General features: G+C 34.2%; 1 protein-coding gene and 1 long non-coding RNA gene across 4 annotated transcripts; one reads left to right on the top strand and one right to left on the bottom strand.

The window, feature by feature from the left end:
• Positions 1-16,316: 16,316 nt before the first annotated feature.
• Positions 16,317-20,272, bottom strand: LOC139896978 (uncharacterized). The gene is made up of 7 exons (XM_071879618.1): positions 20,084-20,272; positions 18,275-19,298; positions 17,199-17,948; positions 17,002-17,091; positions 16,564-16,895; positions 16,412-16,455; positions 16,317-16,356 (listed from the first exon to the last, which is right to left on the bottom strand). Exons 1-7 carry the CDS (start codon positions 20,270-20,272, stop codon positions 16,317-16,319), a joined length of 2,469 nt encoding a protein of 822 aa, XP_071735719.1.
• Positions 20,273-23,206: 2,934 nt separating this feature from the next.
• LOC139869008 (uncharacterized) lies at positions 23,207-25,981 on the top strand. 3 transcript variants are annotated; one of them, XR_011766004.1, is made up of 4 exons: positions 23,207-23,490; positions 23,674-23,725; positions 24,088-24,160; positions 24,292-25,981. It is a non-coding gene; the product is annotated as an uncharacterized lncRNA (long non-coding RNA). The 3 variants fall into 3 exon arrangements; XR_011766005.1 differs by lacking the exon at positions 24,088-24,160; XR_011766003.1 differs by having other exon boundaries at positions 24,088-25,981.
• Positions 25,982-26,368: the final 387 nt, after the last annotated feature.

Raw genomic sequence — 26,368 nt, 5'->3', positions numbered from 1 at the left:
ACCTGCTGTTAGGTTTATTGTTGGGCTAGAAGTTCCTGCGGGGCCGAGATTCAATCTATATTTTCACTGGGCCGTAAATTGCTTGTTATTGGGCCGGTAATTTTAGTTGGGCCGGACTCATGATGATGAGGAATTGTGAAAGAATGATGGTGATGATATACGTAAATGCTGAGTAGATTATAAAAATGAAAACAGTTAAGGGTTAAAATGTAGTGACCCGAACTTTTCCATGTTTATATATATTAATTGAGATTGATATTTACATGACCAAATGTTTCTAACGTGTTAAGCAATCAAACTTGTTAAGACTTGATTAATTGAAATAGGTTTTATATAGACAATTGATCACCCAAGTTGACCGGCGATTCACGAACGTTACAAATTTGTAAAAACTACATGTTGTGGTATATATAGACATATATATATATATGGTTGACATGATATTATGATGAGTAAGTATCTCATTAAGTATATTAACTATGTGTGATATACATAAGAAATGAGATTACTAAGTTAAGAAACTCGAAATGATATATATAACGATTATCGTTATGATAACGTCTACTAAATACATATGTATGATATTAAGATATTGATACACTATATTTAACATGATAAAATTATATTTAAATATATCATTAAGTGTGTTAACAATGAACTACATATGTAAAAACAAGACTACTAACTCAAGAATTACGAAACGAGACTTATATGTAACGATTAACGTTGTAACGATATTTTAATGTATATATCATATTAAGAGATATTCATACATCATAATATCATGATAACATAATAATTTAACATCTCATTTGATATAATAAACATTGGGTTAACAACATTAATTGAGATCGTTAACTTAAAGGTTTCAAAACAACACTTACATGTAACGACTAACGAAGACTTAACAACTCCATTAGAATGTATATACATGTTGTGTTTTGATATGTATTCTTACACTTTTTAAAGACTTCAAGACACATATCAAAGTACTTCTACTTAACAAAAATGCTTACAATTACATCCTCGTTCAGTTTCATCAACAATTCTACTCGTATGCACCCGTATTCGTACTCGTACAATACACAGCTTTTAGATGTATGTACTATTGGTATATACACTCCAATGATCAGCTCTTAGTAGCCCATGTGAGTCAACTAACACATGTAGGAACCATCATTTGGCAACTAGCATGAAATATCTCATAAAATTACAAAAATATTAGTAATCATTCATGACTTATTTACATGAAAACAAAATTACATATCCTTTATATCTAATCCATATACCAACGACCAAAAACACCTACAAACACTTTCATTCTTCAATTTTCTTCATCTAATTGATCTCTCTCAAGTTCCACCTTCAAGTTCTAAGTGTTCTTCATAAATTCCATAAGTATAGTTTCATAAAAATTAAGAATACTTCCAAGTTTGCAAGTTTACTTCCAAGCTTTCTAATCCATTCCAAGTAATCATCTAAGATCAAGGAACCTTTGTTATTTATAGTAGGTTATCTTTCTAATTCAAGGTAATATTCATATTCAAACTTTGATTCATTTTCTACAACTATAACAATCTTATTTCGAATAAAAATCTTACTTGAACTGTTTTCGTGTCATGATTCTGCTTCAAGAACTTTCAAGCCATCCAAGGATCCTTTGAAGCTAGATCCATTTTTCTAATTTCCAGTAGTTTTATCCAGAAAACTTGAGGTAGTAATGATGTTCATAACATCATTCGATTCATACATATAAAGCTATCTTATTCGAAGGTTTAAACTTGTAATCACTAGAACATAGTTTAGTTAATTCTAAACTTGTTCGCAAACAAAAGTTAATCCTTCTAACTTGACTTTTAAAATCAAATAAACACATTTTCTATATCTATATGATATGCTAACTTAATGATTTAAAACCTGGAAACACGATGAACACCATAAAATCGGATATACGCCGTCGTAGTGAAACCGGGGGCTGTTTTGGTTTGGATAATTAAAAACTATGATAAACTTTGATTTGAAAGTTGTTCTTCTGGGAAAATGATTTTTCATATGAACATGAAACTATATCCAAAAATCTTGGTTAAACTCAAAGTGAAAGTATGTTTTTCAAAATGGTCATCAAGATGTCGTTCTTTCGACGGAAATGACTACCTCTTTAGTAATTGACTTGTAACTTAAATTTCCGACTATAAACCTATACTTTTTCTGTTTGGATTCTTAAATTAGAGTTCAATATGAAACCATAGCAATTTGATTCACTCAAAACGGATTTAAAATGAAGAAGTTATGGGTAAAACAAGATTGGATATTTTTGATCTTTTTAGCTACAGGAAATGTTTAACAAATCTATACAAATCATATCCTAGCTAACTTATATTGTATTATACATGTATTCTAATATATTATGTAATCTTGGGATACCATAGACACGTATGCAAATGTTTTGACATATCATATCGACCCATGTATATATATTATTTGGAACAACCATAGACACTCTATATGCAGTAATGTTGGAGTTAGCTATACAGGGTTGAGGTTAATTCCAAAAATATATATACTTTGAGTTGTGATCTAGCTTGAGACGTGTATACACTGGGTCGTGGATTGATTCAAGATAATATATATCAATTTATTTATGTACATCTAACTGTGGACAACTAGTTGTAGGTTATTAACGAGGACAGCTGACTTAATACACTCAAATCTTTAAAACATAATAAAAATGGTTGTAATTATATTTTGATCATACTTTGATATATATATGTACATATTTGTATAGGTTCGTGAATCGATCCGTGGCCAAGTCTTATTTTCGAGGAAGGAAATATCTGTGAAAGTGAGTTATATTTCCACTTTTAAAATCTAATATTTTTGGGATGAGAATACATGCAGGTTTTATAAATGATTTACAAAATAGACACAAGTACGTGAAACTACATTCTATGGTTGAATTATTGAAATCGAATATGCCCCTTTTTATTAAGTCTGGTAATCTAAGAATTAGGGAACAGACACCCTAATTGACGCGGATCCTAAAGATAGATCTATTGGGCCTAACAAACCCCATCCAAAGTACCGGATGCTTTAGTACTTCGAAATTTATATCATATCCGAAGGGTGTCCCGGAATGATGGGGATATTCTTATATATGCATCTTGTTAATGTCGGTTACCAGGTGTTCACCAAATGAATGATTTTTATCTCTATGTATGGGATGTGTATTGAAATATGAAATCTTGTGGTCTATTGTTACGATTTGATATATATAGGTTAAACCTATAACTCACCAACATTTTTGTTGACGTTTAAAGCATGTTTATTCTCAGGTGAATATTAAGAGCTTCCGCTGTTGCATACTAAAATAAAGACAAGATTTGGAGTCCATGTTTGTATGATATTGTGTAAAAACTGCATTCAAGAAACATATGTCGATGTAATATATTTCTATTGTAAACCATTATGTAATGGTCGTGTGTAAACAGTATATTTTAGATTATCATTATTTGATAATCTACGTAATGTTTTTTAAAACCTTTATTGATAAAATAAAGGTTATGGTTGTTTTAAAAATGAATGTAGTCTTTGAAAAACGTCTCATATAGAGGTCAAAACCTCGCAACGAAATCAATTAATATGGAACGTTTATAATCAATATGAACGGGACATTTCAGTTGGTATCAGAGCGTTGGTCTTAGAGAACCAGAAAATTTGCATTAGTGTGTCTTATCGAGTTTGTTAGGATGCATTAGTGAGTCTGGACTTCGACCGTGTTTTCTTTAAAAATGATTGCTTAACATTTTTGTTGGAAACTATATATTATTAACATGTAAATATTATGTGATATATTAATCTCTTAACATGTTTGATATTGTGTGATAGATGTCTACCTCTAGCACAAATCCCATTGACTCACATAATAATAACGAAGAGTCGAATATATATTGGCAAGATTCACAAGTTTCTGAAGAACCGGAAGAAGAGGAAACGGAACCGGAAGAAGAGGAACCGGAAGAAGAGGAACCAGAAGAAGAAGAAGAGGTTCCAGAGGGGGGAATAGTAGGAACCACATAAAATCGGTCAAATAAAAGAAAATCCTCAACCAATGGACCAAAGTTAATAATGGTCAATGGTGTTTCCTCTAAGGAAGCAAAATATTGGGAAAATTACCAATTTTCCAATGAATTGGATCCTGATGAGGATTCCGATGATGTTATAGAAATTACCCCGACCCAATTTAATGAGGCAAAAGAAAATAATAAGGGAAAATGCATCAAAATAGAGAAATCTGATTCCGACCCCGATGAATTTTATATGTACCGTCAACACCCGTATTTTCAATATCGTGACAATATCCCGGGAACCTCTAAACCACCAGGTTTTTCTAAACCAATGTGAAAAACGACGACTCGTATTAGAGGAACATCATATATCCCTAGAAGATTAGGAAAAAGAACCAAGTCCGAAGAAGAAGAAACCAGTGATTCAGATTAAAGGGGTGCGAGCATGATGTGTAATAAATGTATTGTAGTGTGCTTGTACTTTTATGTTCTATGTAAAACTTGCTTGTATTGTTTGTTATTACGAATCTAATCCTTGTCTATTTTAAAGTATAAAAACAAAATGGACGTTAAGGGTAGACAACCGAATATTTTAGAAGACCTACCAGAGGATATGATTGAGGAAATCTTGTCTAGAGTCGGTCAGAATTCATCAGCACATTTAGTTATGGCGAAATTAACTTGTCAAACATTTGAAAGACTTTCCAAAAATGCCTTAGTTTATAAAAGGCTTTCCTTTGATAGGTGGGGTATATCACATTGGGGAGACTTTAAGTTACACCGTGTTTTCTTTAAAGCGTTAAATGCGGGGAACCCAAATGCAATTTTACGCTACGGGTTAAGAACCTATTTTGACTCAACATATCCCAACATAGGATTTCGTGAATTAGAAAGAGCTTCTAACATGCAACATAAAGAAGCATGTTATGCTTACGGGTTAGTGATGTTCGCTTCTTACCAAAGTGAGAAAAGGAACATCGGATTGCAGCTTTTAAATAAAACTTTCCCACAAGTGACGGATTCAGTAGTTGGGGTAAGAAACATGGTTTTTAGATTATTACGGGGCTGTTGGACATTACAAAACCCTCGTCCTTTTGACGACATTACAACATGCTGCCTAGCTAATGGTCATAACGGTTATTTTCCACAAGACCAAGGATGGGAAGTCGTCTTAGTAAAACCAGAATGCATGACTTGTTTCTGGACTTATGAATTACGTGTCTTTATTTCCTTTGCTGAACAACTTGCGTATTAACTAGATTTATCTTCAAAACTGTCCTGTATCATAGTGTACTATATTTCATGTTATATGTAATATAGCGAAGTTGTAAGTTTAAAGAATATTTGTATCTGATATATTATTATAATCAGTTTTTCATATGGAATTGTAGTAGTTGAATTGTATATTAGCTACTAAGTATGAACTTAACTGGTAGGTAGTACCCGAATTTAAAATTATAAAACGCTAATATGAAGAAAAAGCTTTTATAAATGAGTTCATATTATGCTACGAGATACTATTGACTACTCTTAATATACTGTATGATTAAATTATTTCATTTGACTATTTTGAAGGAAATGGCACCGACTACTCGACATAACTTGAATATGAGCGAAGAGGAATTTTGTACCTTTCTTGCTTCAAACATAGCCGCAGTACAGGCCGCGCTACATACCAACAATAACTCTGAATCTAGCAATACAGCTAACGGCGCAAGAAATCGTGTAGGATGCTCCTACAAGGAATTCATTACATGCAAACCTTCAGAATTTGATGGGACCGAAGGACCAATCGGATTAAAACGGTAGACCGAGAAAGTTGAATCGGTGTTTGCCATAAGTAAGTGTGCTGAAGGAGACAAAGTGAAGTACGCTACTCATACCTTCACAGGTATTGCGTTAACATGGTGGAATACCTATCTAGAGCAAGTGGGACAAGATGCTGCATACGCGCTACCGTGGTCAGCATTCAAGCACTTGATGAACGAGAAGTACCGTCCCAGAACCGAGGTCAATAAGCTCAAGTCAGAACTTAGAGGGTTACGAACACAGGGATTCGATATTACTTTGTACGAAAGACGATTTACAGAATTGTACCTATTGTGTCCGAGAGCGTTCGAAGATGAGGAAGAAAAGATCAACGCGTTTGTGAAAGGGTTACCGGAGAGAATCCAAGAAGATATAAGTTCACACGAGCCTACCTCCATACAAAAGGCATGCAGAATGGCTCACAAACTAGTGAACCAGATTGAGGGAAGAATTAAAGAACAGGCGGCCGAAGAGGCCAACGTAAAGTTAGTCAAAAGAAAGTGGGAGAAAAACGGTGATAAGAGTCACCAAAACAACAACAACTATCCCAACAATCGCAACATCAATCGCAACTACAACAGACGGCACAACAACAACAACAACAACAACAACAACTACAACAATCATCCCAACAACAATAACAACCGCAACAACAACAACAATCTGAAGCAGCTATGCCAAAGGTGTGAAAAGTATCACTCGGGGTTTTGCACCAAATTTTGCAACAAGTGTAAAAGAAATGGTCATAGCGTGGCGAAGTGTGAGGTCTACGGACCAGGGGTTAACAGAACGACAGGAACAAATGGTGTTGGAACGAGTAATGGCGGAACAAGTAGTGTCGGAGCAAGTTATGCCAATGTAGTTTGTTATAAATATGGAAAACCGGGCCACATTATTAGAAATTTCCTGAACCAGGAGAACACGAATGGACAAGCTCGCAGAAGAGTTTTCAATATTAATGCGGCAGAGGCACAGAAAGACCCGAAGCTTGTTACGGGTACGTTTCTTATTGACAATAAATCTGCTTACGTTTTATTTGATTCGGGTGCGGATAGAAGCTCTATGAGTAGAGATTTTTGTGCTAAATTAAGTTGTCCATTGACGCCGTTGGATAGTAAATTTTTACTCGAATTAGCAAACGGTAAATTAATTTCAGCAGATTATATATGCCGGAATCGAGAAATTAAACTGGGTAGCGAAATATTTAAGATTTATTTGATACCAGTAGAGTTAGGGAGCTTTGATGTAATAGTTGGCATGGACTAGCTGAAGGAGATGAAAGCAGAGATCGTATGTTACAAAAATGAAATTCGCATTGTACGGGAAGAAGGAGAACCCTTAATGGTGTACGGAGAAAAGGGCAACACGAAGCTACATCTTATTAGTAATTTGAAGGCACAAAAACTAATAAGAAAAGGTTGCTATGCTGTTCTAGCACACGTCGAGAAAGTACAAACTGAAGAAAAGAGCATCAATGATGTTCTCGTCGCAAAAGAATTTCCCGATGTATTTCCGAAAGAATTACCGGGACTACCTCCACATCTATCTGTTGAATTTCAAATAGATCTTGTACCAGGAGCTGCACCAATAGCTCGTGCTCCTTACAGACTCGCACCCAGCGAGATGAAAGAACTGCAAAGCCAACTGCAAGAACTATTAGAACATGGTTTCATTCGACCAAGCACATCACCATGGGGAGCTCCTGTTTTGTTTGTCAAGAAGAAGGATGGTACATTTAGGTTGTGTATTGACTACAGAGAGTTGAATAAACTTACCATCAAAAACCGTTATCCACTGCCGAGAATTGATGACTTATTTGATCAACTACAAGGCTCATCAGTTTATTCAAAAATCGATTTACGTTCTGGATATCATCAAATGCGAGTAAAGGAGGATGATATTCCAAAAACTGCTTTTAGGACGCGTTATGGTCATTACGAGTTTATGGTTATGCCGTTTGGATTGACTAACGCACCAGCTGTGTTCATGGACCTTATGAACCGAGTGTGTGGGCCATATCTTGACAAGTTTGTCATTGTTTTCATCGATGACATACTTATTTACTCAAAGAATGATCAAGAGCACGAAGAACATTTGAGAAAAGTGCTAGAAGTATTGAGGAAAGAAAAACTGTACGCTAAGTTTTCAAAGTGTGCATTTTGGTTGGAAGAAGTTCAATTCCTCGGTCACATAGTGAACAAAGAAGGTATCCAGGTGGACCCGGCAAAGATCGAAACCGTTGAAAAGTGGAAAACCCCAAAAACTCTGAAGCATATACGTCAATTTTTAGGATTGGCTGGTTACTACAGAAGATTCATCCAAGATTTCTCTAAAATAGCAAAACCCTTGACTGGACTAACGCATAAAGGGAAGAAATTTGAATGGAAGGATGAACAAGAGAAGGCGTTTCAGTTATTGAAGAAAAAGCTAACTACGGCACCTATATTGTCATTACCTGAAGGGAATGATGATTTTGTGATTTATTGTGACGCATCAAAGCAAGGTCTCGGTTGTGTATTAATGCAACGAACAAAGGTGATTGCTTATGCGTCTAGACAATTGAAGATTCACGAGCAAAATTATACAACTCACGATTTGGAATTGGGTGCTGTTATTTTTGCATTAAAGACTTGGAGGCATTATTTATATGGGGTCAAAAGTATTATATATACCGATCACAAAAGTCTCCAACATATATTTATTCAGAAGCAACTGAATATGAGACAACGCAGGTGGATTGAACTGTTGAATGATTATGATTTTGAGATTCGATACCACCCGGGGAAGGCAAATGTGGTAGCCGACGCTTTGAGTAGAAAGGACAGAGAACCTATACTGGTAAAAGCTATGAATATAATTATTCGTACTAACCTTACTACTCAAATAAAGGAGGCGCAACAGGGGGTTGTAAAAGAAGGAAAGTTGAAGAATGAGATACCCAAAGGATCAGAGAAACATCTTAATATTCGGGAAGACGGAACCCGATATAGGGCTGATAGAATTTGGGTACCAAGGTTTGGAGATGTGAGAGAAATGGTACTTAAAGAAGCACATAAAACTAGATATTTAATACATCCTGGAGCGGGGAAGATGTATAAAGATCTCAAGAAACACTTTTGGTGGCCGGGTATGAAAGCCGATATTGCTAAATATGTAGGAGAATGTTTGATGTGTTCTAAGGTCAAAGCTGAACATCAGAAATCATCAGGTCTACTACAGTAACCTGAAATCCCGGAATGAAAATGGAAAAACATTACCATGGATTTCATTACTAAATTGCCAAGGACTGCATGTGGTTATGATACTATTTGGGTAATAGTTGATCGTCTCACCAAGTCAGCACACCTCCGGCCAATGAGAGGAGATGACAAAATGGAAAAGTTGGCACGATTGTATTTGAAGGAGGTTGTCTCCAGACATGGAATACCCGTTTCTATTATCTCTGATAGGGATGGTAGATTTGTTTCAAGGTTCTGGCAGACATTGCAACAAGCATTGGGGACTCGTCTAGACATGAGTACTGCCTATCATCTACAAACTGATGGGCAGAGCGAAAGGACGATACAAATGCTTGAAAACATGCTACGAGCATGTGTTATTGATTTCGGAAACAGTTGGGATCGACACCTACCGTTAGCAGAATTTTTCTACAACAACAGTTATCATTCTAGTATTGAGATGGCGCCGTTTGAGGCACTTTATGGTAGAAAGTGCAGGTCTCTGATTTGTTGGAATGAAGTGGGGGATAGACAGATTACGGGTCCGGAGATAATACAAGAAACTACCGAGAAAATCATCCAAATTCAACAACGATTGAAAACCACCCTGAGTCGACAAAAGAGCTACGCGGATAGTAAAAGAAAAGATATAGAGTTTAAAATTGGAGAAATGGTCATGCTTAAGGTTTTACCTTGGAAAGGCGTTGTTCGATTTGGTAAATGGGGGAAACTAAATCCAAGGTACATTGGACCATTCAATATTATAGATCGTGTCGGACCAGTAGCTTACCAACTGAAGCTACCTCAACAACTCGCGGCTGTACATAACACATTCCACGTCTCGAATTTGAAGAAATTTTTTGCTAAAGAAGATCTCACTATTCCGTTGGACGAAATCCAAATCAATGAAAAACTTCAATTCATTGAAGAACCCGTCGAAATAATGGATCGTGAGGTTAAGAGACTTAAGCAAAACAAGATACCGATTGTTAAGATTCGATGGAATGCTCGTAAAGGACCCGAGTTCACCTGGGAGTGTGAAGATCAGATGAAGAAGAAATACCCGCATCTATTTCCGGAAGATTCATCAACACCTTCAACAGCTTAAAATTTCGGGACGAAATTTATTTAACGGGTAGGTACTGTAGTGACCCGAACTTTTCCATGTTTATATATATTAATTGAGATTGATATTTACATGACTAAATGTTTCCAACGTGTTAAGCAATCAAACTTGTTAAGACTTGATTAAATGAAATAAGTTTCATATAGACAATTGATCACCCATGTTGACCGGCGATTCACGAACGTTACAAATTGTAAAAACTACATATTGTGGTATATATAGACATATATATAAATGGTTGACATAAGATTATGATGAGTAAGTATCGCACTAAGTATATTAACAATGTGTGATATACATAAGAAATGAGATTACTAAGTTAAGAAACTCGAAATGATATATATAACGATTATCGTTATGATAACGTCTACTAAATACATATGTATCATATTAAGATATTGATACACTATATTTAACATGATAAAATGATATTTAAATATATCATTAAGTGTGTTAACAATGAACTACATATGTAAAAACAAGACTACTAACCCAAGAATTACGAAACGAGACTTATATGTAACGATTATCGTTGTAATGATATTTTAATGTATATATCATATTAAGAGATATTCATACATCATAATATCATGATAATATAATAATTTAATATCTCATTTGATATAATAAACATTGGGTTAACAACATTAATTGAGATCGTTAACTTAAAGGTTTCAAAACAACACTTACATGTAACGACTAACGAAGACTTAACGACTCCATTAGAATGTATATACATGTTGTGTTTTGATATGTATTCTTACACTTTTGAAAGACTTCAAGACACATATCAAAGTACTTCTACTTAACAAAAATGCTTACAATTACATCCTCGTTCAGTTTCATCAACAATTCTACTCTTATGCACCCGTATTCGTACCCGTACAATACACAGCTTTTAGATGTATGTACTATTGGTATATACACTCCAATTATCAGCTCTTAGCAGCCCATGTGAGTCACCTAACACATGTGGGAACCATCATTTGGCAACTAGCATGAAATATCTCATAAAATTACAAAAATATTAGTAATCATTCATGACTTATTTACATGAAGACAAAATTACATATCCTTTATATCTAATCCATATACCAACGACCAAAAACACCTACAAACACTTTCATTCTTCAATTTTCTTCATCTAATTGATCTCTCGCAAGTTCCATATTCAAGTTCTAAGTGTTCTTCATAAATTCCATAAGTATAGTTTCATAAAAATCAAGAATACTTCCAAGTTTGCAAGTCTACTTCCAAGCTTTCTAATCCATTCCAAGTAATCATCTAAGATCAAGGAACCTTTGTTATTTACAGTAGGTTATCTTTCTAATTCAAGGTAATATTCATATTCAAACTTTGATTCAATTTCTACAACTATAACAATCTTATTTCGAGTGAAAATCTTACTTGAACTGTTTTCGTGTCATGATTCTGTTTCAAGAACTTTCAAGCCATCCAAGGATCCTTTGAAGCTAGATCCATTTTTCTCATTTCCAGTGGTTTTATCCAGAAAACTTGAGGTAGTAATGATGTTCATAACATCATTTGATTCATACATATAAAGCTATCTTATTCGAAGGTTTAAACTTGTAATCACTAGAACATAGTTTAGTTAATTCTAAACTTGTTCGCAAACAAAAGTTAATCCTTCTAACTTGACTTTTAAAATCAACTAAACACATATTCTATATCTATATGATATGCTAACTTAATGATTTAAAACCTGGAAACACGATGAACACCATAAAATCGGATATACGCCGTCGTAGTGAAACTGGGGGCTGTTTTGGTTTGGATAATTAAAAACTATGATAAACTTTGATTTAAAAGTTGTTCTTCTGGGAAAATGATTTTTCATATGAACATGAAACTATATCCAAAAATCTTGGTTAAACTCAAAGTGAAAGTATGTTTTTCAAAATGGTCATCAAGATGTCGTTCTTTCGACGGAAATGACTACCTCTTTAGTAATTGACATGTAACTTAAATTTCTGACTGTAAACCTATACTTTTTCTGTTTGGATTCTTAAATTAGAGTTCAATATGAAACCAAAGCAATTTGATTCACTCAAAACGAATTTAAAATGAAGAAGTTATGGGTAAAACAAGTTACGGGTTTTGGTCGTAAAAAATGAAAAAATTAGGGGTAAAAATAAAAAAAAATAGAAAAGTTAGTTTAAAAATAAAATAAAAAGTAGAAAAACAATGGAAAATTTGGCCAAAACCTTTATTCTGAAAATTGGCTTGGTATTTTATGGTATATTTCGTGTTTTCAAAGAAGCCAAAATTGTTTCACATGTTCATTATTTTGAACATGAAATCCTACGAGTTCGGGGAACTCAATAGTAGGTCACCTGTACCAAAACGAGTGTAAACCGTGAGAGAGCGGTGATTGCATAGCGTGATTGTGACCGAATCACTTGCCAGATCACAAACTTTTGGTTACTTGGTATAGCAGACTTCCGAAACTATATCATTTTATTATTACATCATTCAATGGTGTGATACTGTGGGAAGAGGAGCCTAGAGCTTCACCAGTGCTATCCTTTTTAGGAACAATAGCTACGCGCTTGTGTTTGCTTAGCCAACACAACCCATAGTCAAAAGATATGGCACCCAAAGGTTTTTGGGATTTAAACTGAGTGTCAATTGAAATAGATTGGCATTCCCGAGTGACTCAGATCCACTCATTAAGGAAGTAAAGTCTTTCGACCGTTTCACTTGGTACGTATACCTCTTAAGCGATACCATTTCATTACCCATCATTTCACGATGAGGTACTGTTAGAGGAGAAAGTCTTGAACTTTCAAAACATGTTCATTATTTTGAATGTGAAATCCTACATGAACATTAAAATTCATACGTAGGTCATCTGCTCCAAGGCGGGTGTCAACCGTATGAACGGTGATAGTGGCGTGTGGTCGAAACCGGATCATGCGCTAGATCGAAAACTTAACAGGGCGATCCTCATTGTTTCTCCTAACAAGGACAATGTTGCACCCGACCACCTTACTTAACCACATAAGATGTATCTATTCCATCCTAAAAGGAGTCAAGTCTCCCGAACGACACACTTACTGATTTGTTTCAGAAGTTGTAGTCCAGACCAGTTGTAGGGTGACGAAAAATCTTGAAAAGTCATTGCTAAAATCGACTGGAAATCTACCAGGCCTCAACGTCAAACAGGAAAACTGGTAGTCAAAGCTTATCTCAATAAGGGAGATTTGCTAGCCAAATGGGAAGCGCACCATGATACACAAAATGTCAGTGATTGATCAGATTCCCAGTGGATAACCTCCGGAAAGGTAAGATATCAGCTTTTAAGCCTGATGAACCTCAATCTTTATGGTTGACTTAACGGATTAGATGATCACCTCATGATTATCGATGATATCTGGACGTAATGTGTATCCTCCTAAGCACATTATTTTCTTACCGACATCTCGTGATGTTAGGTACTGTGGGAGGCATTGGCTTGACCAATTGAGGGGTAGCCCGTGCGTTCTTTTTGGCACATGCGTTCAATTGTTTTCTTGGTGTTTGGCTCCCACTTGATTCCCGATTCCTTTGAAGACTTACACTATGGTTCGAGATTCTTTGCCTCATTTTATTTGGTACGCTATTCGAGATTATATTTAGCTACTTTGTTCATACTATTTGCTTGAGGATTGGGAAGTTAATTTTGGGGAATGCAAGTGGGAGGTATGGTTGGTATTTACATCCAAATCGTGCCCATGCTAGTTCGTGGTTTGTTAATTACGAGTTTGATTCTACATTCATGTTGAAGAAGTTATCATATGGTAGAAGATTATTATCGAGTTTAATTGCTTGAGGACAAGCAAAACTCTAGTGTGGGGTTGTTTGATATCACATAATTCATACGCGTTTTCCTTAGCGATATCGGGTACATTTTGGTCTTTTTGGATACGATTTGGTGTTATTTTGATAAGTGTTGTGAAAGTTTGAGTTCCAAGACCAAGAAGGTTAAATTTGAAGTTATTTGATGGTTTTGGTGATTTTCTATGTAAACGAGTGAAAGAGTTTGGTTCGATTCGAGTTTTGACGAATATTAGTGAGTTTTCAGCTCAGATTCAGCAAAAGAGGCCTGGAGCGCCGCTCAGAATTGTGGAGCGCCGCTCCAGTAGGCTAGAAATCCAGTTCGACAGTTTGCAGGTGGCCAGAAATCAAAGTTACAGCAAATGGCGCGCCGCGCCACTATTGGAGCGCCGCTCCAATTTCAACCGGATTCAGAATGGACCTATTTAAAGCCCGAAAATTTACCCTAATTATTCACTTTTGCATCCAGACAAATTCCAGCAGCTTTTTGACGAAAAAGGGTGATTTTTGGGGAACCCCAAGATCATTCTAACACATCAATCATTCCGGAAACGCGTCTCGATCCGTTCATCATTCAAGAACACAATTTTCATTAGGTTTAATTCTTATTTTCATAATGAATACTCTTAATTGTTTATTTGTGATTTTGGTTTTAGCCATGGTTGGCTAAGCACTTTAATGTTTGTCTAGATTGAATATTCGTATGTGTTTGGATGATACTTTAATGTTTTATTGATTAATGCATGATAATTATGAGTTTTGATTAAGAACCATTCTTGTGGGTGTTGATTATTGTTACTAGGTTGATTAGTGATCTTGTTTGAACAAAGGGAACCCTGTTTCAATTTAGTACACTAGTTTTCAATTGATTTGTCTTAACCAATTGGGTGCTTACTTGACCAAGGGGGTAAACCGGGTAACATAGATTAAACAAAACATGGGTGAATTGTGTGGAGCGAACGCGTAACCAATTGAATCTTAATCTTATAATTAGTTAATTACTAAGTCACAAACGAAAGAGGTCTTTGGTGAAAGGGAACCCTAAGCTAATAAATCCAAGTTTGATGTGTTTGCTAAAAGAGAACTCTGGGTAAACCGACTCTGTAGTTGCATGTATTGATAAATTGAACTAGTGCTTAATAACAAATCATCCGACACTGCGAATAGGAGATCTAGGCGAACATACTTTTATCTATTGAATTCAAATATCTTTACTTTTCGTTGAGTCTGCATTTAATTCTTATAAACTTAAAAAAATACAAAAATATTGTTCTTTTACTTTTAATCAATCTTTGATTTGGCTAATCGTTAAATAGCCACAAAACAAACTATCTCGTACTTTCGATTTTCATAGACTAACTTAGTTTATTTTATTAGTTACAATCTTAATTCTCACGTTTAAACTGTCCTTGGAACGATTTCGGAATTACCAACTTTATACTATTACACGATCGGGTACACTGCCCGTTAGTGTGTAGTAATATTTTAACCGGCATTTTCCATTGATAAATAATATACACGATTTTACACATCAGTTTCACACCCTTTTCTAACTGTATTTGATTTGTACTTTTTGGAATCTGATTAATAAACTAATCCACAAACTCGTACGATTTTGTTTAACATCCCTATCCAACTTTATAAAATTTCGTTTCTGCCTGCAATCTAGTACCTTTCTCAATCTATCAACTTCTATCTATCTTCACATATATCTTTATCTATTCTATAACAATTGCAGTAGATTTATATGACCAAACCATTTTCTCTCTCTCTCTATCTTCATTTCTTCTTCATGAAATCCAAAAACACCATCACAAGCTGTCAACTATCCATCTCCATCACCACGTTTTATTTATGTAATGAATTCTGTCGACAAATACAAGAAGTTAAAATCTGTTTTAGGTCACTATCTAATTTTAATTCTCTGTCTACTCGAAATATTCTGTCAATTCAATACATCATTTGTAACTAATGGATTATTATCATTCTATATATACATAGAGACATGAACACACTTGGATACACACAATAACTCAAACAAACATATATATATACCTGCTTCCAAGGTTGGAGATCTCGGATCTCGAGGAGATCTCGTTTAGACTTTTTTGAGGAGATCTCGGCATCTCGGATTAATCTCGGGGAGATCTCGGGCGTTGACTTTAGTTGACTTTTGAACTTTTATAATATAATAAATCATATAATAGGTGCATTTGAAGACTCAAATATTATACATATATAAAATATAAATAACATCACTAGCTAATCAGTAGGTGCAAGAGATTTAGAAGTTACTACAAATCTACAATGTAAAATAACATCAATAGCAATGTAAAATAGCTACCAACAATTATTACATATGAAATGGCATCATTAGTAGTAGAAAATCAGTAGCATCATTCTGCACAAATTACACCAAAAACACTAAACATCAAATGGCATTAACAAAACATAAAGTAGAATTCCATTATTCTTCAACATCGTAGAAGAGGTTGTCGTGTTCATATACTTGTTCAAGGATTTCAACTCCATCCGACTCGTATTCAAATTCTTCATTTACTTCCTCCACCTCACTCTCCGACTCAAAATCCTCGAAAAGATCCCGAGTTCTCACGCTTCTTCGAGGTGGTAAAGCTTCATTCACATCTTGTGCCTCCGCAATCAATTCTTCATCTAAAATCCAATCTTGTGCCTCACTTGCATCATTTCTCGATAATAGGGTATCATGTCCTCTCTCCCTCCTTCTTTTGTTTTTATCCAACAAATTTGCATTAAATTGAACATAAACAAGGTTGTTCAACTTAGATGGCCCTAGTCTATTTCTTTTTTTTTTGTATGCACCTGCAAAGTTAAGAATAGTATAATTAAAAAGGATAATTTAACATGTAATATATTATTTAAAACTTATAGTCACTAACTGCTTCAAAAGTGCTCCAATTCCTCTCACAACCCGATGAGCTCGTAGTTAAGGAAAGTATCCTTATAGCAACCCGTCTCAAATTAGGAGTGGAGGCACCAAAACTTGCCCACCAACTTGCTACAATTTAAAAGATAAATTAAATAAGTTGATAAATATAAAAAAACTAATAACTATTAATATTAATAATATAGTTTTATATGATATATGATACTTAATTGTATTACCCGGATCATATTTATCATCGTTCTTCTCACATCCTTTGAGTGCAAGTAACCGACTAAATTTTCCTTGTTTGCTTTTGTAAATCGGCAACTCCTCCAACACTATTAGTTTTTGCATCTCAAAATCATCGCAAAACATTCGCTCAATAACCTCAACAACCGCATCATTCGCAATTTCATCATTTTGAACACTTATATCATTATAAAAATAATAAGGGTTCAAAACATAAGCCGCCAAATGTAGGCTTGAATCTAATCGACCATCCATCTTAGTTAAGATGATATCCATGATAGGTTTAACTAAACTTTTTCTATTGTTCAAGGCATCCTTTATTTCTTGTATAGCCTTTTTGAGCTCACCATGTAGAAAACCCATGGAAGGCTTCCAATCCGCATCTACCATTCGTAAAATTTTGACTAAAGGTGCAAACACACTTAGGCAGCTTGTCACGCCGGCCCAAAATTTGTTGTCATTCACCAACTTATAAACATCACCCCCCACCTTCGTCTTTGATGACTTACATGCTTCCCATTCGTTACTCGCAAACATTTGTCTTAATTGCCCTTTCTTATCAAGTAAACTTTGTAAAGTAAGAAAAGAGGAAGCAAACCTTGTAACTCCCGGTCTCACAATATCTCTTTTCTTCGTGTATTGCCGCATCAAAGCTAACGTTCTATGATGGGAGTAAATGAACACTGTTATTTTCCTTGCTTTATCAAGTATAGACTTATACCTTTGTTCCTTACCAATACCTTAAAAAATAAATAAACACTTATAAATAGTAGTAGTAGCAACATCAGTTTAATAGCAGCAGTTTTTTAGCAGTAGCAAGTAAAATTAACAGTGGTCTAGTAGCAGCAGTTTATTAGCAGCAGTTTAGTTGCAGACTGCATAAGTAGCAGCAGATTAGTAGCAGCAGTTTGGTCACAGCAGTAACAATGAAAGATAAAATAGCAACAACTTCAAGCATAAGTAACAATGTATAATAAATAATTTAGTAGCAGCAGTTTAACAGTAGTAGTTTAGTAGCAGCAGTATAAATAGCATCAGTAACAATGTACAATAAATAATTTATTACCTTCAAGCATAAGATTAATAGTGTGCGCCCCACACGATGTCCAAAATATTGTAGGTCGTTTCTCCCTCAACAACTTTGCCGCTCCTATATTATTTGAGGCATTGTCTGTCACAACTTGGACAACATTTTTGGGACCGACTTTCTGAATAAAACTCTCGACATAATCATATATGTGCTCGCTAGTGTGAGACTGATCAGAAGATTCTGTAGATGAGAGGAAAACGGTACCCGACTTTGAATTGACACATAAATTCATGATGCTCCTTCTTTTAGCATCAGTCCAGCAATCCGTCATGATCGAGCATCCATTTGCCGCCCATTCATCTTCATATAACTTCAAACGATTATTTGTTCTTTCCATCTTCCTTTTTAACAAAGATTCTCCCAACTCATATCTACTTGGAGGTTGAGCATTAGATCCAAATTGACCAACCGCCTCCAATAAAGCTTTGAAACTATCCGTCTCAATAGCGTGAAATGGAATCGCACATTCATAAACCCACCTAGCAATGTACTCCTTCACACGCATAAGTTGTTCTTTTCTCATAGCATTCTCAAGATTAGTTTGTTTACCCTTTCCCTTTTCAACGGATGTAAACTTGTCCATAGGACCAAAAGAACGTTGTGACTTCAATTCTCCAAACGATTCTTGCATCTCATCAAGGTCAATCGGGTTTTCCCTACGAATGTTTACTTCCTCTCTCAAATATCTATCATGATGTTGTTTAGCTTTCTTTTTTAAGTCTAGCTCATCAAGAGCTTTTTGACATTTGTCTTTATCTACTTTTTTGGCTTTAGAACATGGTTGAACATTTCCCCTTACACCCGCGATGTGTTCTTTCAGTCTATGTATACCACCCGACATTTCCTTGCCACATAGTGTACATTTCACTCTTTGTAAATTGTTTGCATTTGCCAAATACGCATATTTCCACCCAACATCATCAGATTTTCTCTTGAGTTCTTTACAAGCCGTAGTGTTAATCGATGGTCCCGTAGATGCTTCTGTCATTGAACTATAACTCTACAATTAAAAGAAACTCAATGTGATACACTACTATGATACACATAAGCTATACAACTATACAACATTATTATGAACCTGAATTATCATACATAGATTAAGCACAACTTCAAAGTTGTTGAGATAACTATAGGAACCACAAAGGTATGGATCATAGTATCATACACATACACTGGTACACTAAGTCACTAACTAGCCACAAAGTTACTGATGATACAAATCATACAATACAACACAAATTCGAATTTCTTTACTACATTATTATTTTATATACCTACTAGTAATTACACAATAAAATACAATTATGTGAATCAACTTTACCACATTATCAAATGTATCCACAAAGTAACTAATGACAACAACTCAACAAGTAAAGTTTACAACACAAAATTATGAATTTATGATACATAGATCATAGATGGTACAAATATACAATACAATTAGTCAATTATACAAGTAATAAGTATACAACACATTAGGAACCTGGTAATCGAAGTTTATAGATGATGATAGATGAAGATCTAAATTGAAAATCGAAGAAATATTAAATGAAAATGAAATTAATACCTGATAAAGTGATAATCGAAGGAGAAGTTATTGCAGATTGAAACCCTAATCGCCTTTTCTTTGTTACAGAGAGTAAATCTGATTTGGAGTGGCCGCTATTACGTTTTGTAAAAAAAAAAACCCTAAAAATAATTTGACCAGAATATTGACTAATTTCTCGCGAGATGGCCCAGATCTCGCGAGATCTCGCGAGATTTACGAGAAAATGGATAGTTGACCGAGATATCGCTACGTTGACCGAGAAATCCCAACGAGAAGGCAAAAACTTCTCGTCTGAATTTTGAAACCGAGATCCCGCCGAGATCTCGCCGAGAACTTCCGAGATCTGCAACCCTGCCTGCTGCTTCTTGATGAACCGAAACCTTCACCACCTTAAACAATCGCCACCACTTCCACCTGCAAATCATTGTTTGCTGCAGTCTGCTACAATTCTTTTTGTTTTTCTGTTTTCGATTAGCTTAGAAACCCACCATGATCCAACCCCATAAACCATCATCTCCTTTCTTTCTCACTTTCTTCCTCTCACCTTTTTCTTTTCCTTTTTGTAATTCACGACTACAACTATACCTGTTGTGCTATTACGTTTATATTCTTTTCTGGTTCTAATCGCACATACAAACCACACCAATACCACTCTTCTGTTCTGGATGATAGATGAGTTATGATGAGTACAGCGAATCATATGATGATGTGGTGATAATCGTGAAAGTGGAAGGGAGAACGATGAGACCATGATATAGGTAATGAAAAACGCTCAATTAAAAAAATATTGGGTTGTGATAAGCATTAGGGATGAATCATGGATATGATTTACAGTATATAACTAGGATAAAAGACATTGATGGCAGACAAAACCTAATCATAACAAACCCACTTGCTATATAATTGTATGTACGTTGTAATAGGTATTGTTGTTTTATGAAAAGTGGTAGCCGACACCTTCCACTAGTTCCTTTCTTTAAATATAAAATCAAAAGCAAGGTGGGACTGCCCATCGATTTTTATCACTACATTACAGCAAGCCATGATTTAATTCCTTGATATTTGGGCCGATAATTGTAACTTAATATTTGGGTTTTGTTATCGGTTGGGCTGTGATGGGCCAAGAAACAACACAAGGAAGACTTTATAGTAGATAACGTAAGTATGATTCTGTTTACTCTTTGAACAAACCCCAGGAAATGAAGGGATACAAATGTTTGTGTTTGTTGTTTTGATGGCAAATTACTGAAGACGTATAAACATGAAGGATATCGGTAATATACAAAAATAATAAACGAAAGATATCAATATTGTTGATGATGATTCATCGAGGATGATTAGGATAATGGTTGATGATAGATGATATGATTATGAAGATGGCAGTATATAATGAGGTGATCGTGTTAGTGATGTAGTTAAAAAATTATGCTTTCGAATGAAATGCTTATGATGTTATAATTACGGGATAGTATTGATTAGGTTAGATTTGTAAGATGATGGTACGTGACTTGAAGTATGATGATGGTGATGATTCTGTGACGAATTACAAATAAATGATAACGATGATTATTGATGATTTGGTTACGTGATATTGAATTATGGAAGAAGAAGGAATTTGAGACAGAGATATAAGGGTTAACTAGATTAGGAAAGGATTTAATCAGAAATAAAGTGATAGGGGAATGGTTATAGGTGTTATCGGGTTAGCGGGACGTCACGAGTTCAAACCCGGACTTGGGCATTTTTCTTAAGGGCTATTTCATTGAGGTAGTAATTTTATTTCTATTTATTATTATTATTATCATTATTAATATTATTATTTTTATTATTATCATAAATATTAGTATTATTATTATTTGTAAAATCATTATTTTTATAGTTATTAATTGTATAATATCATTATAATCAAAAACAACTTTTAGTACTATTATTGATATTATGTTACCAAATAAACAAATTGTATATAGAAATATACTTTTAGTAATATTACATATAAGTATTTATTAATCATATTAACATTTTTATATATTAATATTCATATATAACAAATTAAGTATTTTAATATAATAGTAACTAAATATATATTAATATAATTATATAAATATTAGTCATTAAAAATGTATATACACAAATTAAATATATATAATATATAAAGTAAGTTATGACATGTGAAATTGTTCAATTACGATTATATGTATTAATATATATATAAATGATATAGGTTCGTGAATCCGAGGTCAACCTTGCATTGTTCGGTATCGTCGTATGCATATTTTTACTACAAAATATCATATTGTGAGTTTCATTACTCCTTTTTTAAATGCTTTTGCAATATATATTTTTGGGACTGAGAATACATGCGCTGCTTTTATAAATATTTTACGAAATAGACACAAGTAATTGAAACTACATTATATGGGTGAATGATCGAAGCCGAATATGCCCCTTTTGCTTGATAACCTAAGAATTAGTAAACCGATCTGCTAATTGACGCGAATCCTAAAGATAGATCTATTGGGCCTAACGAACCCCATCCAAAGTACCGGATGCTTTAGTACTTCGAATTAGTTTTTATCATGTCCGAAGAATTTCCCGGAATGATAGGGGGTATTCTTATATGCATCTTGTTAATGTCGGTTACCAGGTGTTCACCATATGAATGATTATTTTTGTCTCTGTGCATGGGACGTATATTTATGAGAAATGAAAATCTTGTGGTCTATTAAAATGATGGAAATGAATGTTTATGATAAACTAATGAACTCACCATCCTTTTGGTTGACACTTGAAAGCATGTTTATTCTCAGGTATGAAAGAAATCTTCCGCTGTGCATTTGCTCATATTAGAGATATTACTTGGAGTCATTCATGACATATTTCAAAAGACGTTGCATTCGAGTCATCGAGTTCATCAAGATTATTATTAAGTCGATTATAGTTGGATATATTATGAAATGGTATGCATGCCGTCAACTTTCGATGTAATGAAAGTTTGTCTTTTAAAAACGAATGCAATGTTTGTAAAATGTATCATATAGAGGTCAAGTACCTCGCGATCAGAGGCGGAGCCAGAATTCGAAGATAAGGGAGGCTTACTCGATACTTATATAACTGTAATAGAAGCTCCATCCATGATTCCTAACTAAGTTAGATATTTAGATGAATATTTAAAAATTAAATCAGTTTAAATTGAGGGTGGCTTTGGTGAAATAATTAATCATATGTTAACTTTACATTGCTGTTAGGCTCATTGAGGGAGGCTCAGCACCCTCCGTTCCCTCCCTGTCTCCGCTAATATATATATATATATATATATATATATATATTTCTTTAAACAATTGACAATTCATAGAGTTTATTCATATTTGTTTTAGATCGTTCGTTCGTTCCTAAATTTTTGATACTAATTTTTACTTTATGATTTTGGTTATTGGTAATTTGTTATGGTATTCGCATTTAATAAAACAGCATAACGTGAATATTCATATACATCTGATTCAAATTAGGGTTTCATTTCTTCATAACAATGAGGGTTTCGACTCCAAAATTCAACCGCAAATATCTTCAAATTCATCAATTAGATGCAGAATATCTATCATTCTTTGAAGAATCATCAAACGTTGTTGAATGTAGTTTGAGATTGGTCAGTCTTCGTGTCAATTCTTTGTATCTTTATGCGATATTGCGTATTTATGATGTCTGCTCTTTTTTCGTTCTTCTTCTACTTCGATTGCAATATCGGTATAATCTTTGAATTTCCGGTGATATCTAACCGTCTATATATTGTGAATTAATGTGGGTTATGTTGGTTTTCCTTTGTTTGTAGGGTGTGAACGATTTTTAGACTCTGGTGTTTTGGAGTTGCCTTTATAAATACGGTAATTGTAGGATTTGTTGTGTTCTTCAAATGTTCTCATTCTAAGGTATCTTATTCTTTGTTCCTGAATGTACGTTTTGTGATGACGTTGTTCATGAGTTTTATTCTTTGAGATCTTATTTTTTATACTTTGTATCATGTAATTGTGCTGGATGTTTTATGTTTATTTATGGTTAGCACAAAAAAACTGAGTGAAACTATATGAACATTACTGTCAAATATTTTGAGTACACCGCTTTAGATTCATTAATCAATGGTGATATTGAATAAAGTTTAGTATTTATTAGTAGGTTCATAGTTCATTACCAGAGTATAGTTTTGTTCATCATTTATGTGTCAGTGAATGGGTATTGTTAAATGTAGGGCTGATGTTATGATATCCAAGTAGGAATAAGAGAGAAAAATCATTTAAAAAGCTAACCAGATCAACCACATGGTAACAATACAGTTGTTTTGTTGTTCTTTTGAATTGTATGTAGTTGTAGTTGTGGCTTCATACAAGAGATTGAATGAATAATGATGCAGAATACAAAAATAACTTTTTTTCTCTTGAAAAATACACTGCAGGTATCACGCCATATTGATAACATGTGCTAAGTTCATAAAGAAGACATACCTCTTTTTGTAAGTAAATTTTAGGAAGAAAGCCACTAAACTAGGGTGCTACTTTTCCTGCTAATTTTTTCAGGACGCATTCATAATGTGGATCTTCAAGTGACTTTCAAACGGTTTGACCTATTTGATATGTTTCATTTTAGATAAATATTTGGTTTGTCACCATAAATACTCATGGGATATTATTTTTTATGATGAATGATAATTTTTTGGCTAAAAAAACAAAAAAGTAGTAAATATTAATGGTATGTTATTATTTTTCAAATGAATGATAACATTCATTAGATGAATGATAACATTTTAGTCTAAAAAAAGAAAAGCACATATAAACTCATATTAAGTTATTATTCATCCGATGAATATTCATCGAGATGTTATTGTTTTCTTTTTCTTTTTTAGACAACAACAATAAAAACCAAACTCACAAAAGTGGGGTACGGGGGAGGTAAGATGTAGACAATCTTTCCCCTATTCTATCCTACAATAAAGATAAGTCATTTCTCCACCCAGAGTGAAACACTCTTGACAAAGAGTAGAGAAAGTCCTTCTTCTCAATGTTCTATGGATAAGGAGATTGCTTCCAAAAGGACCTCCAACGTATAAGTAGGTAGTAAAAAATATGAATATTTAGTGGTTGGGGGCTAAGTTCCTTGCAAGAGGTCTCAGGTTCAAATCCTGTCTAGGACGAATATTTAGTGGTGCCCAGAGATGGGTTGAAAACAGTCGGGGAGTAATCCTGTTGGACTGTGTACATCAGAGTATGGGGTCGGATTACTTGCCCCCTTTTACCCTTTTTTTTCTAGACTACAATGTAAATATTCATCATAATAAACTCTAATTTTCTCATTTTTGTCAAATAAAATGTCTCAGCACACTAACATTCATTATATGAACATAGAATTATATGAACATAGAATTGGTGATCTCAACAACTGAATTTACTCATGGTATGCCTTTTCAGCTGAGATAACATGTACATAAGACGAAAACATGAAGTGGATCCTCCGGTAAGGCACAAGATTTGTTAAGGATCCATCAAATATCATAGAGGTGGTCAACGAAGATGCTTTATATTTGGATACAGTAATAGCTGATTGCAGGTTCAGTGGTCGTGACAACTGATTGGCTTGTTACTTCAGCATCTGGAGTTATGATTGCATTGCTGATTTTTGGCATGTTTGCCGAATATATTTTGTAGTTCATGAGTTGCCTATGGGTTGGTGTTGCAGGTGGTGGTGGATGTGTTAGGTGTAATGGCACTGCCAATTCTGTCAGTGCTTTGTGGAAGACTGCGTCAACAACGAAATCTTTGTTTGTTTCTTTAAAGGGCTGTAATGGAGCTACATTATGTGACTTGTTCCTTCAAGGGATCTGATTGGTGGTGGAACCTGGTACGGATTGTCGTGACCTTGTCTAGTACCAATTTTTCGCATGGGTAGCCAACGATGGTGGTTGTTGCTTCTGAGAAGTTGAAGGAAGCGGTATCAGTGGAGTTTGGCGCTACGAGCCTACGACTTCGAAGCAGTAACTGTTTATGTATCATGTCTATAATTTGTTTTGTTTACTCTTAATATATGTTGCATTATTTACTTATTATTATCATAACGATGAATGATAACCATTTTTCAATTATCAAGTGTTTCCACATGTTGATTCTTATATCATGTCTATAATTTACTTATTATTATCATATGTTGCATTATTTACTTATTATTATCATGTCTATAATTTGTTTTGTTTACTCTTAATATATGTTGCATTATTTACTTATTATTATCATAACGATGAATGATAACCATTTTTCAATTATCAAGTGTTTCCACATGTTGATTCTTATAGTTTGTGTTTTACCTGTTCGCACAAAAAAAAATAAAAAAATAAAAAAATAAAAGTTTAGTCTTTAATTTTGGTATCTTATGAATTGTAATTGATAGATGTCAACATGTTATCTTTCATCAGAATAATAATCACATCTCGATGAATATTAATCAGATGAATAATAACTTTATATGAAGTTTATACGATTGTT

This window comes from Rutidosis leptorrhynchoides, chromosome 1, assembly GCF_046630445.1.
Source record: "Rutidosis leptorrhynchoides isolate AG116_Rl617_1_P2 chromosome 1, CSIRO_AGI_Rlap_v1, whole genome shotgun sequence".
NCBI lineage: Eukaryota > Viridiplantae > Streptophyta > Magnoliopsida > Asterales > Asteraceae > Rutidosis > Rutidosis leptorrhynchoides.
Note: the sequence above shows the minus strand (reverse complement) of the source record. Positions and strands in the feature narration are given on the sequence as shown.

Coding starts and splice junctions, on each gene's coding strand:
- LOC139896978 (XM_071879618.1), bottom strand. CDS start 20,272: ATGATTTGCAGGTGGAAGTGGTGGCGATTGTTTAAGGTGGTGAAGGTT. Junction 19,299..20,083: donor GTCAACGTAGCGATATCTCG/GTCAACTATCCA, acceptor TTTTAATTGTAG/AGTTATAGTTCAATGACAGA. Junction 16,456..16,563: donor GAGTTGAAATCCTTGAACAA/GTATATGAACAC, acceptor TAATTTGTGCAG/AATGATGCTACTGATTTTCT.